We start from the raw sequence: 14,585 nt of genomic DNA, 5'->3' as shown, positions 1-14,585 counted from the left end.
TTCTTGCCTCTTTGCTGCAACGGAGAATACATTCCGATCAATCAACAGTTTCTAGTAAAATGGCTTCATAAAGACTATAAATGTACATGCTAAAAAGATCACCTGAAGAGGAGGAACGAAGAAGCAGGCTTCTTTGGTTTGTTGGGATCAGCATTCTTCTCTCCCTTCTCTTTCTTCTGCTTTTGCCGTTTCTCTTTGGTTTTCTGCAAGTAAAAATACACAATCAACAAGCATTTTACCAATTAGATTATCAGACATTTTAAGAAACATCAAATGTGAAAAGGGCCTGAATCTTATGAACAAACCTTAATCAGGGTTTCTGTTTTTTCTTTCTTTTTGAGCAGTTGCATAGCTTCTTGCTTCTGAAGTTTCATTAGCTCTTCTTCTTCCTTCTTGAGGTTAGCAGCTTCTTCCTCTTTCTTCTGTTTGTACAGCTCCATTTCTTGCATGTACTTTTCCTTACTTTTCAATGCCATCTGAAGATTCAAACAGGCAACTTAAAACCAAACTCATTGAAATAAAACAACACAAGTAGTTTTAGCGGCATATAAAGAATTGACCCTGACCTGTTCATAAGGTGCTTTCTGTTTCTCAGTCATGTTCTTCCACTCCTCACCAGTGATCCTTGCAACCTTTTAATAAAACCAATGTTCTAATTCAGCTCAAATCATAATCACACAGTTAAAAGATTTTGAAATCAGTACACCTGATGTGTTCTAACCTCCAAAACATTCTTGTTCTCTGCAAACAGAGCAGCACGGCGCTCGTTTGCGAAAATGAAATAGGCCGACATGGGCTGCTTTGGTTTCAAAGGGTCTTTTCCCTTCCTGCAACGACAGAATAAAAACATCAGAAGAGAATCACAAAGGCCTAAAATACTCAACAGGACCGAACAATTCATGAAATTTACTTTGTTTTCTTGTTATCTTTCTCTGCTTCCTGTTTGAACTGAAGATATTGTTCAAGCAACTCCATTGCAGTCTTCTGTTTCTGCTCATCCTCCAAGAGCTTCATCGCTTCATGCTCGCGCTTCTCGTTTCCGATGATCTTCAAATAAGCTTCCTTCTCAGCTTGGTATCTCTCTTCATAAGGCTTCTTTTCTTCTGCGGTGATTGTCTTCCATTTTGCGGCCAAGAGGTTCGACATCTCTTTAAAATCAGCATCTGGATTAGCTTTCTTCACCTGACAACATCAGCAACAAGAAAACCTCAGCTAAACTCAACAAATAGGTTTGATAATACCAACCAGATCTACGCCTATCACCCATATATACCTCATTCCACTGGTCTTTGCACCACAGCACATACGGAGGGGATGGCTTCTTTCTTGCACTCTTCTTCTTGTCTTTCTTTTCTTGTTCTTGGTCTTTGAGCGAGATTCCGATCGGGAACGCCTGTTAGAAACAACATCCATCATTAAAAGAACAAGAATAAGGTTGAAATGAAAATTTTCTTTGACTCAAATAAGATTAATCTCTGCAAGAAAACCAACAATGCAAATGATAGAAAAAGAACTAACCATGGTGGGCTTAAACTCCTTCATCTTCTGCAACTTCTTGAGTTCAATCTTGAGCTTCTCTTGCTCCCTATCCCTCATTTCTAGCTCTTCCTCCTTCTGCTTGAGCGATTCCTCTCTGGCCTTCAACATCTCCTCGGTCTGCACCTTCTCCAGCTTCAACTTCTCAAGCTGCTCTTGCATTTCCTGCAATTCTTTCTCGAAAGAAGACACCTCGGACGACTGCTGTTTCGCCTTCGACGTCCCTTTCTTGGTTTTCTTCTGGGACTTGGGTTGGGAGAGGCTCTCGTGATTCTCTTTTCCGGTCGAGTTCTCCGGTGGCAGCGCGGCCACAGGGGACGATTCCGGTAGGGTCCCGGCGATGATGTTGGCCTCACTCAATGATGGGTTTTTCTGCTTTAGCGCTTTTCTTGACCGCCCTTTCCTAGTGGGTGCCGGGTCGGCGACGACGGGCATTTCAGCAATGGCAGCCATTGTGTTAAATTTGTGTAGGGTTGAGAGAGGAGAGAGATGAATAGTTAGCTTGATCCTGAGCGCAGAGAGAGAAGAATTATATAGTGGGGGAAGGCTAACGGTCGGATAGTTTTCAAATTTTGAATTCAGTGTTTGAGTTTTGCTTCGTATTCCACCATAAATGAATTTACCGTTGGAGAGCTCACCACTAACTATAAAAGGAGAAATTGCACTTTTAGTGTTACAATTTACGAATTTAGCACATTTGGTCACACATTATTTCATCCCCTTTTAAAAGAATTTTAAATTAAATTAAACTAAATAAAAAAATTAGAAAAATAAAAATAAACTATGGAAGATGTTGCCATTATTATGATACTATAAAATAAACTATTGATATTACGATATAAAATCAAAAGATTCATAAAAGACATCAGGCAATTTTCCAGCCGGATTATCAGTATAAAGCATGATTCGATATTAATATCGTAGCAAGGAATATAAATATAAAGACTATATCAAAAATCATAATTTGGTTACATCTTTCAAACATTTGGACAGAACTAATGCAAGAAAATGAACTCTTCTGCTGATTACAATAATGTATGTAAATTACGCCAGCCAATGCAGGTTTACCTGATATTGAATACAAGTGAAGTAGCTCTTATTTACATCTAAATATTGTGAAATACAACTTCCAATCCCTCAAAAAATGCATCAGATTCGGGAACTCCATTTCTCAACCATTTCTGTCAACCGATCGTTCCCATGAAGAGAAGACACCAGCACAGGTCCTTCAAGAAATCGACAAATGAATTCCTCGTTCAAAATGAATTATTTCTCAACCATTTACCACCATTTCCATCAGCAGATCGTTCCAAGCATCGATAGGGCCAGGCAGACACCAATGCAGGCAATCATTAATGATCGTTGCGTTCTTGCCTTTGGCAAATGGTTGAAAGAATCTATATGGGCCTGGATGTCCGTCAGGTCTCAATAGTGAGAGAGGAGTCACGTCAAGAAGCTTCAGATTTACTCTTTTCTCTGAAGCTTTAGCTGATGCCTTCTCAAATTCATCTAGCTCTATGTCCCGGAGAATTTTGTTCAGCTCATTCAACTCGAATTCACCTTCCTTTGCTGGTTCCTTTCTTTTACAAGCTCCACCGCTGAACCATTCCCCACCCTCGAAGTGATCGGGCGTGGTGGTCCTGTAAAAGATCATCCCCTTGTGATTCGACGAAATAATGTAGTCAAAAACGTTCCTGATCACTTTACGGTAAGCAAAGTTGAAACCAAGCTCGGTGAGGTTCCTCTTGGGGCAGTAATGACAACCCAATATGGTATCCTTCTCATAGTAGATTGCAGTTTTAATGAACCATTTACCAGCTGCAATGATCATATAATTCAAGCTCTTGTACTGCTCGGTCCAATTCTTGTCAAGTTTGTCAAGATGCAGTTCGATTTCAGATGTAGAAACACCGTTTATATCTTCGAAAATGGCAGCTTGAGTAAGAAAAGGGGACCAGATAACAGAAACAGTAAAGTTGTACGAGGGGAAGAGCCATCTCCGCGATTTGTAGTTCTCATCATGGTAAACTTCAATAGCCTTTTCATCCTGAATGGCATTTAACGTAGTTTTAGTCAATTTTGAGTATTGGAAAGAATTCTTCATTGCTATATTAACTTCAATAACTTAGGCCCATGTAGAAAAACATTGAAAAACCAAATGAAACTAGAGACCAACTGAATAAGTGTATCAAGAAGATCTTTTAAGGCAGAACAGAAGCAGTAAAAACTAAGAGTTAACAGCGGATACACAAGCAATGAACAATAGTTATATATGACTGGTACTCCTACTCAAGCAATAACATGGGGACCAGCAAATCTATAAGAATCTATAACCTATACCTACTAACCATTCACTAGCAATGTTATATGGGGAATCTGAAGAATGAGTACTAACCAGAGGAACCTTTTTCGACCAATCAAAACAGAGAAAAAGGCTCAATGCAATATCATCAACCAACTCTTTTTCTAATCACAAGAAGAGAAATCTTACTATGTTTGTTCTGCTTCCTTGTTAGACACAAAAATGAAAATTGACATCAAGCAACCATGTCAAGGTGACAAAGGCACAAAAAATAAACACATACGAAATTGTACTAAAATGCCCAAACAACACAACGTGAACAATAATGTCTCTGTCCATACTCAACAATCAAGACCTTTGCTACCTTAATTTTTGGTCTAATTAGCAGCCAAAACAAAATAAAAGGTTTTTTTCTGGATCATCACTGACATGGGTGCACATATTACAAAAACAGCTCAAATTCATTTTAGCAAAAGTCCATCACAAAATAATATCGTAATGACAAACCAATGCATTATCCACACACAAAGTGATCCATTCAAACCTAAATCACAACTCACTGTTAACATAATGACTAACAAAAGCAAATTCATGAACTTGACACTGAACCAATTATAGAGGTAGCCACATAGACTTACCGTTGAGAGTATGCAGAGAAATGATTGGACATGGTTTCGTGATATTGAATCCCCAATGAATGCCCAACTTTTGTTCCTCATCAACTCCAGAAACCTCGTGGGGTCAAATCGGGGCAACTCACAACCACGGGGTTTCCACCTCCAGTAAAGATAATCCGTGTCCGGTCGCCCATTCTTCATACAATTCTGGTGGTCTTCGATGATGCTGCAACTTACATTCGTGTAAAAAGGTTCTCCCTCATAAGGAACCCAATCCCCAATAAAAGGATTACACTTTCCTTCACTGTCTGAGGGCTCAGTGCCATATTCTGCAAAGAATTTTAAGTACATAAATGCACAGAGAGCTCATAAAACAGAAACCAGCCAACTTTTACCAGTAGAGCAAGACAGCATCACATATTTACACAACTAAACAATGCAGAGAAATTTTTATAAATCACTAGTAGTATCACTGTAAGACCCTCAGTATCTCTACCACATGGTTAACAACAATGCATAGTAGATTCGAACTTCAACTCAAATCTCAAACAACTTTTTGCCAAAATCTTGCTTACTCATATTCAGGACATCTCCTTAGCATCACAATAACCATTTCATCAGTAAGTATAAACAAGAGTAGAGTGAGAGGCAAAAGATCTTACCTTGAGTGGGATTCTCATCTATATTCTCTTGGGAATCAACAGAAACAACAGTGGGTGCTGAAATCCGAGTGTTTTCAAGAAAAGGGGCGCCCGGAACTGGAGAAATATCGGAAGATCTGTTATAAAGAAGCCTAAATGCAAGACCCACCAAAAGAACTGAAACCCCCAACTTGATAACAAAGTAATTGTTCTTCTGAAGAGCCCTCCACCAAGATTTCCAATCGTAAACCATTTTCCTCGCCATTTTCTGATTCTCAGCTCCTTCCCAATCTCAGACAAGTCTACCGCAGTATCTGCACTTACATATAACTCTTAGTCTTCAAGAGCGAGTTTCTCAAGTTCGTTCTTGTTTTGTCCTTCCCCTATCTATTTCTGCGCTTCTCATCTTGTCTCCATTATATTTTTCTTGCGAGTGCTTCAGCAGATGATTGCAGTTCACATGTATTCTTATGATTTGGCAAAGGGATTCAAGTACTTAACCGACAACGGAAAACGGGAGCACCAAGGAAAGGGCTTTCCCCAACGTCCTACTAATCATTTACTCTTACTATGTTTCTCTTTTTATCTTTCATTTTAGCAATTCTCTTCAAAATTTATCATAATTATTAATATTTTATTATTATTTAAAAATTATAAATATTTTTTAATTTTAAATATTATCTAACGATTAGTCCAATTAGTTAGTTCTCATTAATTGGGTTAGATCACTATAAAAAAATATTTATAATTTTTAAATAATCTAACTGGCTAATTGAACGATTTTTTTAATAAATTTTCAAATTTTTTCATCAATATTATCATATTTTTTACAATTATTTTATTTTTTTAAAAAAAATACAGTAAGGACAAAGTTAATAATTTCATATCTCCATCCAAAAATTACATAATTTCATCAGGGGATTATTAGTAATTTTTCAAACAGTAAAAGAATATTCAAAAAGCCTCACAAGAATTCGTTGTAATTTAACCTTAATTTTCTATTTTGACTCCTAAACTTAAAAAGGAAATTGTCCAATTGTGTTTTTACTGATTTAAAATTGAAGATGTAGTAAAAACATTAAAATTTCCATGTGTATTATATTAATATTTAAATATATTGTAACGAGCGATGCAATCGATATTCAGTTACTTGAGCTTTGTTTACCCTAACTCCATGAATCTTATAGATAAAAATTCCTCATTTACCATCAATGTTGAATGTCAAGAAAGAAGTAGAATAATAGGTTGTGTTGGATTTAAATAATTAATATTTACTACTAAAATGTAATTTACAAGATAATATATAAAAACTCCAACTAATACAATAAAAAAATATATAAAATAACTAGTCTTTTACGCTTTTCAATGAGGGCTGGTGATGAATTGGATCACGAAACCCTAATTAATTGCGACTCATTCCCCAAGAGATTCTATCATTATCAAAGCAATTTGCTATGTACATTTCTATTTTGAATAACAAAAGGTTTCATTCTAATCAAAGTTGATCAGATTGAATTAAATTTGTATATAAATTGATAACAAGTGTATTACATTCTGTTATATTTGATCAAAACTGATATGATCAGCATTTCTCTTGAACAAAATGAAGAGATGACGACGTGAATTTTAAATATGTGATATATGAAGTGCAATATGAGATGTAATATCAACTTGTAATAAAAGTTCCCAACTGTGTGTCACCAACAACGTTGTCATCAAACCATGAATACATCAATCAATCTGTTCAAAGGCATCCCAGCAACTGCGTCCATAAGCCTGCAGCCATCTTTGCAAATTGCTGAGAACCAAGAAATAAAACCAAAACAGCCACACACATTGAGTTGGAAATACATCGGGTGGTTTCATGCCTGAAATTGCAGTAAATACAAATTCATTGTTTCCGGAACTAACGGAAAGCATTTACAGCAACTTCCGGACTGATGTGTTGCCCCGGAAGGTACGAGTTATGATGCATAATGTGCTCTGGGAGATAGAACTGTTACTATGTGCAGAAGTTGGCAAGAATGTAGCACTTTCAGCTAACTCTGGGATTGAGCAATAAATCTCGGAACTCTCATACCGAATCCATGCTTCGCCCTCTCAACGCTGTTAATTATCAATCATCACAAGCACTTTCTTAGGTTGATCTATGACACAAGAAATGCAATGGCTAATAGATTTAACATTCAAGTTTGGGAGGAATAATGCTTCTAATATTATGACTGGTTTTGAGACTATTCTCCTCAGATTTTAATGCAGTTAGCGGAAATTGCTAAAATGATAGACTATAATTCATGGGATAAGGAAAAGAAATTGCCGTAAAGAGTAATCATCTGAAGTTGTTAAACTATGTCGACTAGTCAGCTTCAGTCGCTGCTGTTTACTTTGAATTCAGATGGAAGTATCAGTTACCAAGAGTAAGAATACTAGTAATTTCTTGCAGCAAGCTGAGAAAAACTTACGTCGTTGCAAGTTTGCCGAGGCTGTCTAGTTCTTCCCCGCTTTGCTCGTCGACCACTTTCCCTGAAATCTCAATGAGATAAGACTTGTGTCTTGTTTTCGGAAGACCTCGGCTGACAAGCAAGTCTAAATCTTTCTGGTGAAGTTCACGCCCGTTGACAAAGACCCCTGTGTTTCCAGCAGCGCAGTTCTCTGGCATGGGATAATTGAATTCCTCGATATTTGGCTGCATAATGTGAACTTTCCATCATGGATGCTTATGAATTAGTATATACAAAGGCATATCTTTTCAAGTATGATTCAAGTTTTCATTATACAAATTTAGGTCTTTCGAAGAGAGAATGTTTTAGATATACATTAAACTCACCATAACAATGCCCAGACAAGGATGGCCCATCACACCCCAAAATCCAGCTTGGATATCGTACCTGGTTCATTAGAAGATTGGCAAATATTAGCATTCTGGAACGATATAAGAAGAGTCTTGTCATACTTCTCGAGCTCCAAAAGTAATTCCAAATGCAAGGAGGAGCCTTTTTAAAGGAAAGGAAGATATGTTTTGCTGCTCCAATTTAGTAATTATGTTGTATCATTGTAAATTGTAATATAGCATATCCGTCATGTCCAAACCTTCAGAAATAAACATGACTCCTTACGCCTCTTAAATAGTTTTAATATTTTAGGATGAAATATTCAATATACAAATTTCCAAATTTACGTCCATATTTTCATGAAAATGCTTCATTTAGTTCATTTTTGTCCTTATCTCTAGACAATTTAATGCTCATATTCAGTAATCTTAATAATATTTTGACATGTCTCCATCCAACACAGATATATTTTATCAGATCTGCAGTTAACAAGGATGTCGAAGATAACTTTGCATATGAACATACCAGTACTCTCCGGGTTGAACAGGCCCAGCTAGCTTTTCAGCCTTCTTAACTAGATGATCTGGTATTAAGCGCCCGTTGACAAAAACTTCTGATCCACCAACTTCCACATTTTGCTTAGATTTTGTGAAGTCTTTGAAGCCCTTTTTAATAAGACCTGTAAATAAAGAGTCCCTTCCTTTGTTAACCATTGGATGAGCTTCTCCACTTTTGTCCATAGACTCCTGGGATACACAGCTGTTTGAAAATTCATTTAAGGACATGTCGATCTCAGTTGCTACTGCTGGATTGTTTACAGAATTATGCTCGGAGGTACTCTGGTCAAACTTCGATCGTTTACTTTTGTTTCCCTTGTCAAATCGGCTGACAACAACATCATCACAACAATGCTCAGGGCATTGCACGGAAGGGAAATCAGGATGCTGAAAAGACTCGACTTCTGTTAACTGTGGCTCTGCAGACAGAGAACTATATTTTTTAGATGCTAAGTTTTCTGGGATTTTCTCATCCTCAGAGACAGTCAAAGTCGAAGAAAGATGACCCAACAACTTCTCAGACTCGCCAGAATTTGATTTCTGGTCCGCTGGAAACTGAGGCACAGAATCATCATAATCATCAGAGCAAGCAGTCCTGTTGCCTCCATTTGAACCACCATGCAAAATTTTCCCATTTTCATCAACTATCACACTAGAGCCGTCTTCAATCTCAGTTGGCACATGGCTGACATGTGCAGAAACTGACATGCTAAAACCCTTATTCCCAAGTTCTAACAAGATTATTGAAGAACAGGCCCCACATTTCATTTTTTGTTGGTTCTTTGCCAGTGAGATGTGTTTTCGTGAGAGTTTGAGTAACTCAAAGCAGTTAGAGCATGCTATGAAAGGAGCACCACCTGCAATTGGTTGACATACTTTCCCACTCCGATGAGCTACGACTACCTTCCGAGGACGTTGGTGATTAAGTTCATTTTCAGAATCCACGTCATTTGAACTCAAAGTTAGGGGTTGTTGAGAATACGAAGTATGCAACCTGGAGCGTCCGGAACCATAACCCCGTGGTCCGTGTTGAACAGGAGTGAGATGGTGATGATAATTTGGATTTGAAGGTTCATTTTGAGACCTTTGATCATGCAAACCAGAGGGACCAATCTTAGGAGGCAAATGCCAATACTTATTATAGCAGTGAACACAAGAGCAAGCCGGCTGGTGAAAATAGTTTTCATGTGGGTGTAACATAAGGAGGTGGTGATTGACACGGTCATAGAAACCATGAGAATTCTCATTATGGGGCCAATACATATATTGAGATTGCGGTTGGTGATGCAGCCTCTGAAACATTTCTTGCTGAGGTGTATCAGCATAACCCTGGAACTCATAAGGGTGTCCTCTTAGAGGATGTGTGGGTTCCTGCAAACTTGGGCCATACCCATCTCTATAAGGAAAAAATCCAGGATTTTGGCTTAAATAGGCGGCCGAAATATCATCTGGGCAAAGTTGTTGCTTGTTTTCACCATGTGAACTAGTCAAGCCTTCTTGAAGATAAGCAGCATGATGCCTGGGATAAGGATCAGGGAGAGTTGGAGAACCCATCCTCTGATTAGTTCCAATCCTTCCCTTGGATCTCTCTGTCACCTCACAAGAACGACTAAGTTGATCCGTCAACTCATCAAGTTTCCTTAGGAGCTCTGCTCGACCATTCTCTGATTTCTCAACCATAGAAAGCCCATTCCAGTCGTGATCCAGATATCTTCCCCTGTCACCCTGTTCGTAATAATAGTTTGTGTTGTAACTCGACGTCCCTTTACTTTTCACACCCTGCATGTCTGTAAAATGCCTTGACCTTAATGACTCAATTGGAGGCCTGATATTATAAAAGGTCTTTTCACTGTGAACAGTTACATATTCTGGCCTATCCACTTTCAACTCACCATTTCTGCCCTCATTTCTGTTATGAACTCCCTGAGAATATGAACTGTACTCATCATCTAAGTCCTCCCTTCTTCTCATCGTTTCTTTTCCTTTCTTCCTTGCATTGGAACTAGATAGTACATCTGCGCTTTCAGCTTGTGATATGGAACTACCGTTGGAAGCCATTCTTTCATTATGGATATACACTACTTGACCTCTCTCAATTACATCTGCACTTTCCATGGGAACCTCAGAAATATTAGATATATTGCCTGCCTCAGAAGTTCCAATATCCTCTACATCAGACATCTTCAGTGATCCATCTCCCGGAAACCCGTTCTTTTTAGCTGCAAAACCAAACAAAAGAAGGAGAAAGAAAACCGATTTATAATCAACTCACTGACATCAAGACTACAATATCCTACTCATCATTTGAACAACTTTCATCAGATAAAATCTGTATCTCATTGTAAATAATAAAATGCAAACACAGACGCAGGATCACAATATCAACCCCTTATCCAGATGTACAATTACAAATAACCATAATTCAAAATCAAGACTTCATAAGTTCAAATAATCACTGACGATATAACCAAAACTAACCGAAGAGGAACTCGTTTAGTATCAGGACAATGCAACTCCTGTTATAATTAGACATACACGCATCAAGACTAATAAACAATTAGCTTAAACGTTCCAAAAAAACGACACCTTCCCGCTCAATCGCGTGAATAGCATCTGAGATCAAAGATTTCCGCAATTATATGATCTACGGTTCTTGAATCCTATGTTCGGAGACAACTCAAATCATAAACGGCACAATATATTTTAACCCTTCTGTAGTTCAAATTCTCTCTTAACAATATACACACAGAATAAACACACTGTATGAATTGTACCTTTGAGAACAGCACCGCAGCCACCACACTGGTAGAGGGAGAAGTCAGGGAGCTCCGAGAGAAGATTTTCACACTTGGGACAACGCACCAACCGTACATCTGAAGCTACCGTCATTTTCTTTTCTTTATTTTCCCAGCTCCAAATTTCTTCACCAAACAACAATCTTTAATTCATAAATCTATATTTTACGTTGTAGACTATGTAGTCTATGTTATTACAGCCCACCAAGAAATAAACAAAAGGAAAAAACCTGAGCAAGCAATCCCATAAAACTAACTCGAAAATCTTGAAACCCACCACACCTACATCACCAGTGCTCACTCCCAACCAACCAAAACGAGTAAATAATTGCTTAAATGGGACTTCTCTCAACTTGTTGAAGAAATAGTAAAGTCGTATGGTGTGGTCACACTCACGACGGGTCAACGCTACTGAATCAAAAGGACTGCAAATTGTTTGACTTTTCCTGTACTCCCAGTTACACAGGTTTTAAAGAACAGCAAATGTTCAAGCTCAGCAAAACAAAACAAGAACAACATGTTCGTTTCTCTTTGTCCTTTGGTGGGTTTTTGGATTTTCCAAGAAAGGGAAGTCTTGGATTCAGAGGGTAGTACGATGATAAGTTCTGACCCGATTCCCGACAGTTTTTTCACTTCTTGTGATGATCTTTTTTATCTTTTCTTGCATTTGGTGATTAGTTTATCAGCAGGTCGAAGCCGGGCCTCAGCTAAACGACGTCGTCGCCGAGGAGGAACAGCCCGTACGGCGTGTCGGCCACATTGGCCTGACAACATTCTCTCTTTCTTCAATAACTTCTGGGAAAATAGTAGTTGAAAGTAACAAATTTACCCTGACTTGTCTGCAATGACTAAACTGCCCCTCATGTTTTCTATTTTTATTATGAATTTATAAAATTCATTTCTTTTTATGTTTTAATTCTATTTCAACACTATAAATGCATAATTAATTAATTATCTTAATATCAAATTATTAACAAGAGATTAGTAATAATCAAGTTTTGTGGTTGACATTCATATAGAAGTAACATTTTATTGCAATGGAAAGGTCCACTCCAGAGGGATAAATCAAAATTAATTTTTTTTAGATGAAAAATCAAAATTAATTAAAATACCACTTTTGTTATAAGGTTACATCAAATCAAATAATATAATTATTGGCATATCATATGATGAAAACTCGAATTGCAATTGTCAAAACTCAAACTTACCCTTTTTTTATTTCCTAGTGTAAATTTGTCATAATAAAGTTATAAATGAAATTGCCAATAAATAGACATCCTCGACTTGTTCTAAAATTGTCAATAAAATTAAATTTATTGTTTGTATTTATTAAAATAAATAAGTCCATTTTTGCAAGTACTACCCCTCATTTTTTACACAAAACACATCGTCCCATAGTACAAAATTTTGGTTATGAAAATTTGGCAAGCATCAAACTCAATTGTTAATATTACCTAATTAAATAAAATAGATGAATAATTACTATCAAAAGAGCTCAATCATGCTAAAGAAAAATACGCAAACTTTCTATTACATGGCGTTCAATAAAATTATATGGTCAATAAAATATTATTTTAGTAATAAATTTGATATTTCACAATCAAAATTCTACTAATTTTTACATGTAATAGGATTATTAGTCAGTCGTTGGATATTTCCACTAAGGCATTTATATGACCATGCTTCAATCTTGGATCGATGTGGTCGGTGAGGGACATTATGAAACTATATCAAGAGTTCAAGAAAATTTGTTATGTTTGGTTTTGTTTTTAACTTGTTTTTGGGTATTTTGTGGAGATAGAGAGAGAAAAACAAAGATAAATAAAAATAAGTTAGAGATAGTGTGTATGTTTGGATTTGTTTTTGGAGATAATATAAAATAAGTATGTTATGTTTGATGTTGGGTAGTGGGGAGACAAAAAATACTGTTCATTGTCAAATTATGTCTCTTTTATATATATTTATATATATATGTTTAAAAATATGTATAATTTATTTAGTTGTGAGTGGATTAAAAAAAATATTATTTCCTAATTATATATGTATGGAAATGAAAAAAAATAATTTATGTAAATACACTTTTAAAAATAATTAAATGCACTCTAATAATGGATTAACAATATTTTTTGTTAGTTGTTCTATTCGAGGTGATAAATTTAAATACATTATTCAAATAATGTAATATATGAATTAACCGCGTAGAATAATTATATTATTTTATATTTTTTAAAATTTTTAATTATTCCAATGATGTAGAAAATATTACGTATAAAATATTAAGTGGTTAAAATAAAATATATTTGTATTTAAAAATCAAATACTTAGAAACAAGACAAAATACTTAGAAACAAGTCAAAAACATGACAAAACAAGCAATGACAAACATTGCTTCTGTTTTGGGCCATCTCTGAGATGGCCCAAAACCGAAAACAAACATAAGGGATGAAAGGCAAAGAAGCTAAGGCAATGCAGGCAGCTAGGACGAATTATTGGCCTCAACGACAAATCTTTCTGAAGAATTTAATAAAACAATGTCATAATTTTGAGAGAAGGGATGTTTGGCAGTAAAGAGGGATCACAGTAACTGAATACAAATACAGACAAATGGGTTATATAATGTGTTTGACAAGTCGTAAAAATAATTGATGTGTGATATTTCTAAATTGCATCACACCCAATTTTCAAATTCTCACTCTACGATGCATTCAACTCAAAATTTAGCCTTTCCTGCCCAAAGCAGGCAAAGTACAATCAATAAAATCAAGACCATTCCCATCAAAAGACACTAGAAGGAGGGGCTCAAGTAAGAGTTTTAAATGATTGTTTGTATATTAAATGGATATGAAATTCATCATAATTTTGCAAAATATAGTTAAAAATGAATGTCTAAGTATTTGAAATCCATATTACAACATGAATTTATCCAAACAAGTTTAATGAATTTTGAATTCTTAAATTTGAATTTATCGGATCCAAACACAACATCAGTGAAACTCAAAAATAGCGAAATTCCATAAGATAAATTTTGATTTCTCCATCTTATTCAACCTAACACAAAATGTAACGTAACCGTACAACAAGAAATTTGAATTTGATTTGATTTTATGTTTCGGGCATGATCATTTCTTCATCAAACCAATACAAGTACAAAAACTATACAATCTACTCTTCATTCCTCTAACCTTCTCCTTTTTCCTTCTCCTCCGGAAACTATCCTCCTCTTGAAATTCAACGATGGAGCTCGAAAGCAATGGTGATGGCACCATATGCCTTTCGATTATATTCACAACTGAAATTAACTCGTAC

At 36.2% G+C, this 14,585-nt stretch overlaps 3 protein-coding genes across 3 annotated transcripts in view; all 3 read right to left on the bottom strand.

The window, feature by feature from the left end:
* The window catches only part of LOC105179119 (high mobility group B protein 6-like), a gene marked incomplete in the record, with an annotated part of 2,489 nt that extends 429 nt beyond the window's left edge, over positions 1-2,060 (bottom strand). The window contains 7 exon segments of the mRNA XM_020691234.1: positions 103-203; positions 306-476; positions 567-632; positions 722-827; positions 911-1,182; positions 1,274-1,393; positions 1,519-2,060. Of these exon segments, the coding sequence (XP_020546893.1) occupies positions 103-203; positions 306-476; positions 567-632; positions 722-827; positions 911-1,182; positions 1,274-1,393; positions 1,519-1,989 (1,307 nt within the window).
* Positions 2,061-2,454: 394 nt separating this feature from the next.
* Positions 2,455-5,644, bottom strand: LOC105179118 (protein trichome birefringence-like 23). The gene is made up of 3 exons (XM_011102716.2): positions 5,118-5,644; positions 4,477-4,784; positions 2,455-3,583 (listed from the first exon to the last, which is right to left on the bottom strand). Exons 1-3 carry the CDS (start codon positions 5,359-5,361, stop codon positions 2,810-2,812), a joined length of 1,326 nt encoding a protein of 441 aa, XP_011101018.1. The 5' UTR covers positions 5,362-5,644; the 3' UTR covers positions 2,455-2,809.
* Positions 5,645-6,750: 1,106 nt separating this feature from the next.
* Positions 6,751-12,135, bottom strand: LOC105179117 (protein ENHANCED DISEASE RESISTANCE 4). The gene is made up of 5 exons (XM_011102715.2): positions 11,259-12,135; positions 8,453-10,703; positions 7,924-7,984; positions 7,559-7,782; positions 6,751-7,202 (listed from the first exon to the last, which is right to left on the bottom strand). Exons 1-5 carry the CDS (start codon positions 11,371-11,373, stop codon positions 7,136-7,138), a joined length of 2,718 nt encoding a protein of 905 aa, XP_011101017.1. The 5' UTR covers positions 11,374-12,135; the 3' UTR covers positions 6,751-7,135.
* Positions 12,136-14,585: the final 2,450 nt, after the last annotated feature.

Source organism: Sesamum indicum, unplaced genomic scaffold (assembly GCF_000512975.1).
Source record: "Sesamum indicum cultivar Zhongzhi No. 13 unplaced genomic scaffold, S_indicum_v1.0 scaffold00124, whole genome shotgun sequence".
Classification (NCBI taxonomy): Eukaryota; Viridiplantae; Streptophyta; class Magnoliopsida; order Lamiales; family Pedaliaceae; genus Sesamum; species Sesamum indicum.
Note: the sequence above shows the minus strand (reverse complement) of the source record. Positions and strands in the feature narration are given on the sequence as shown.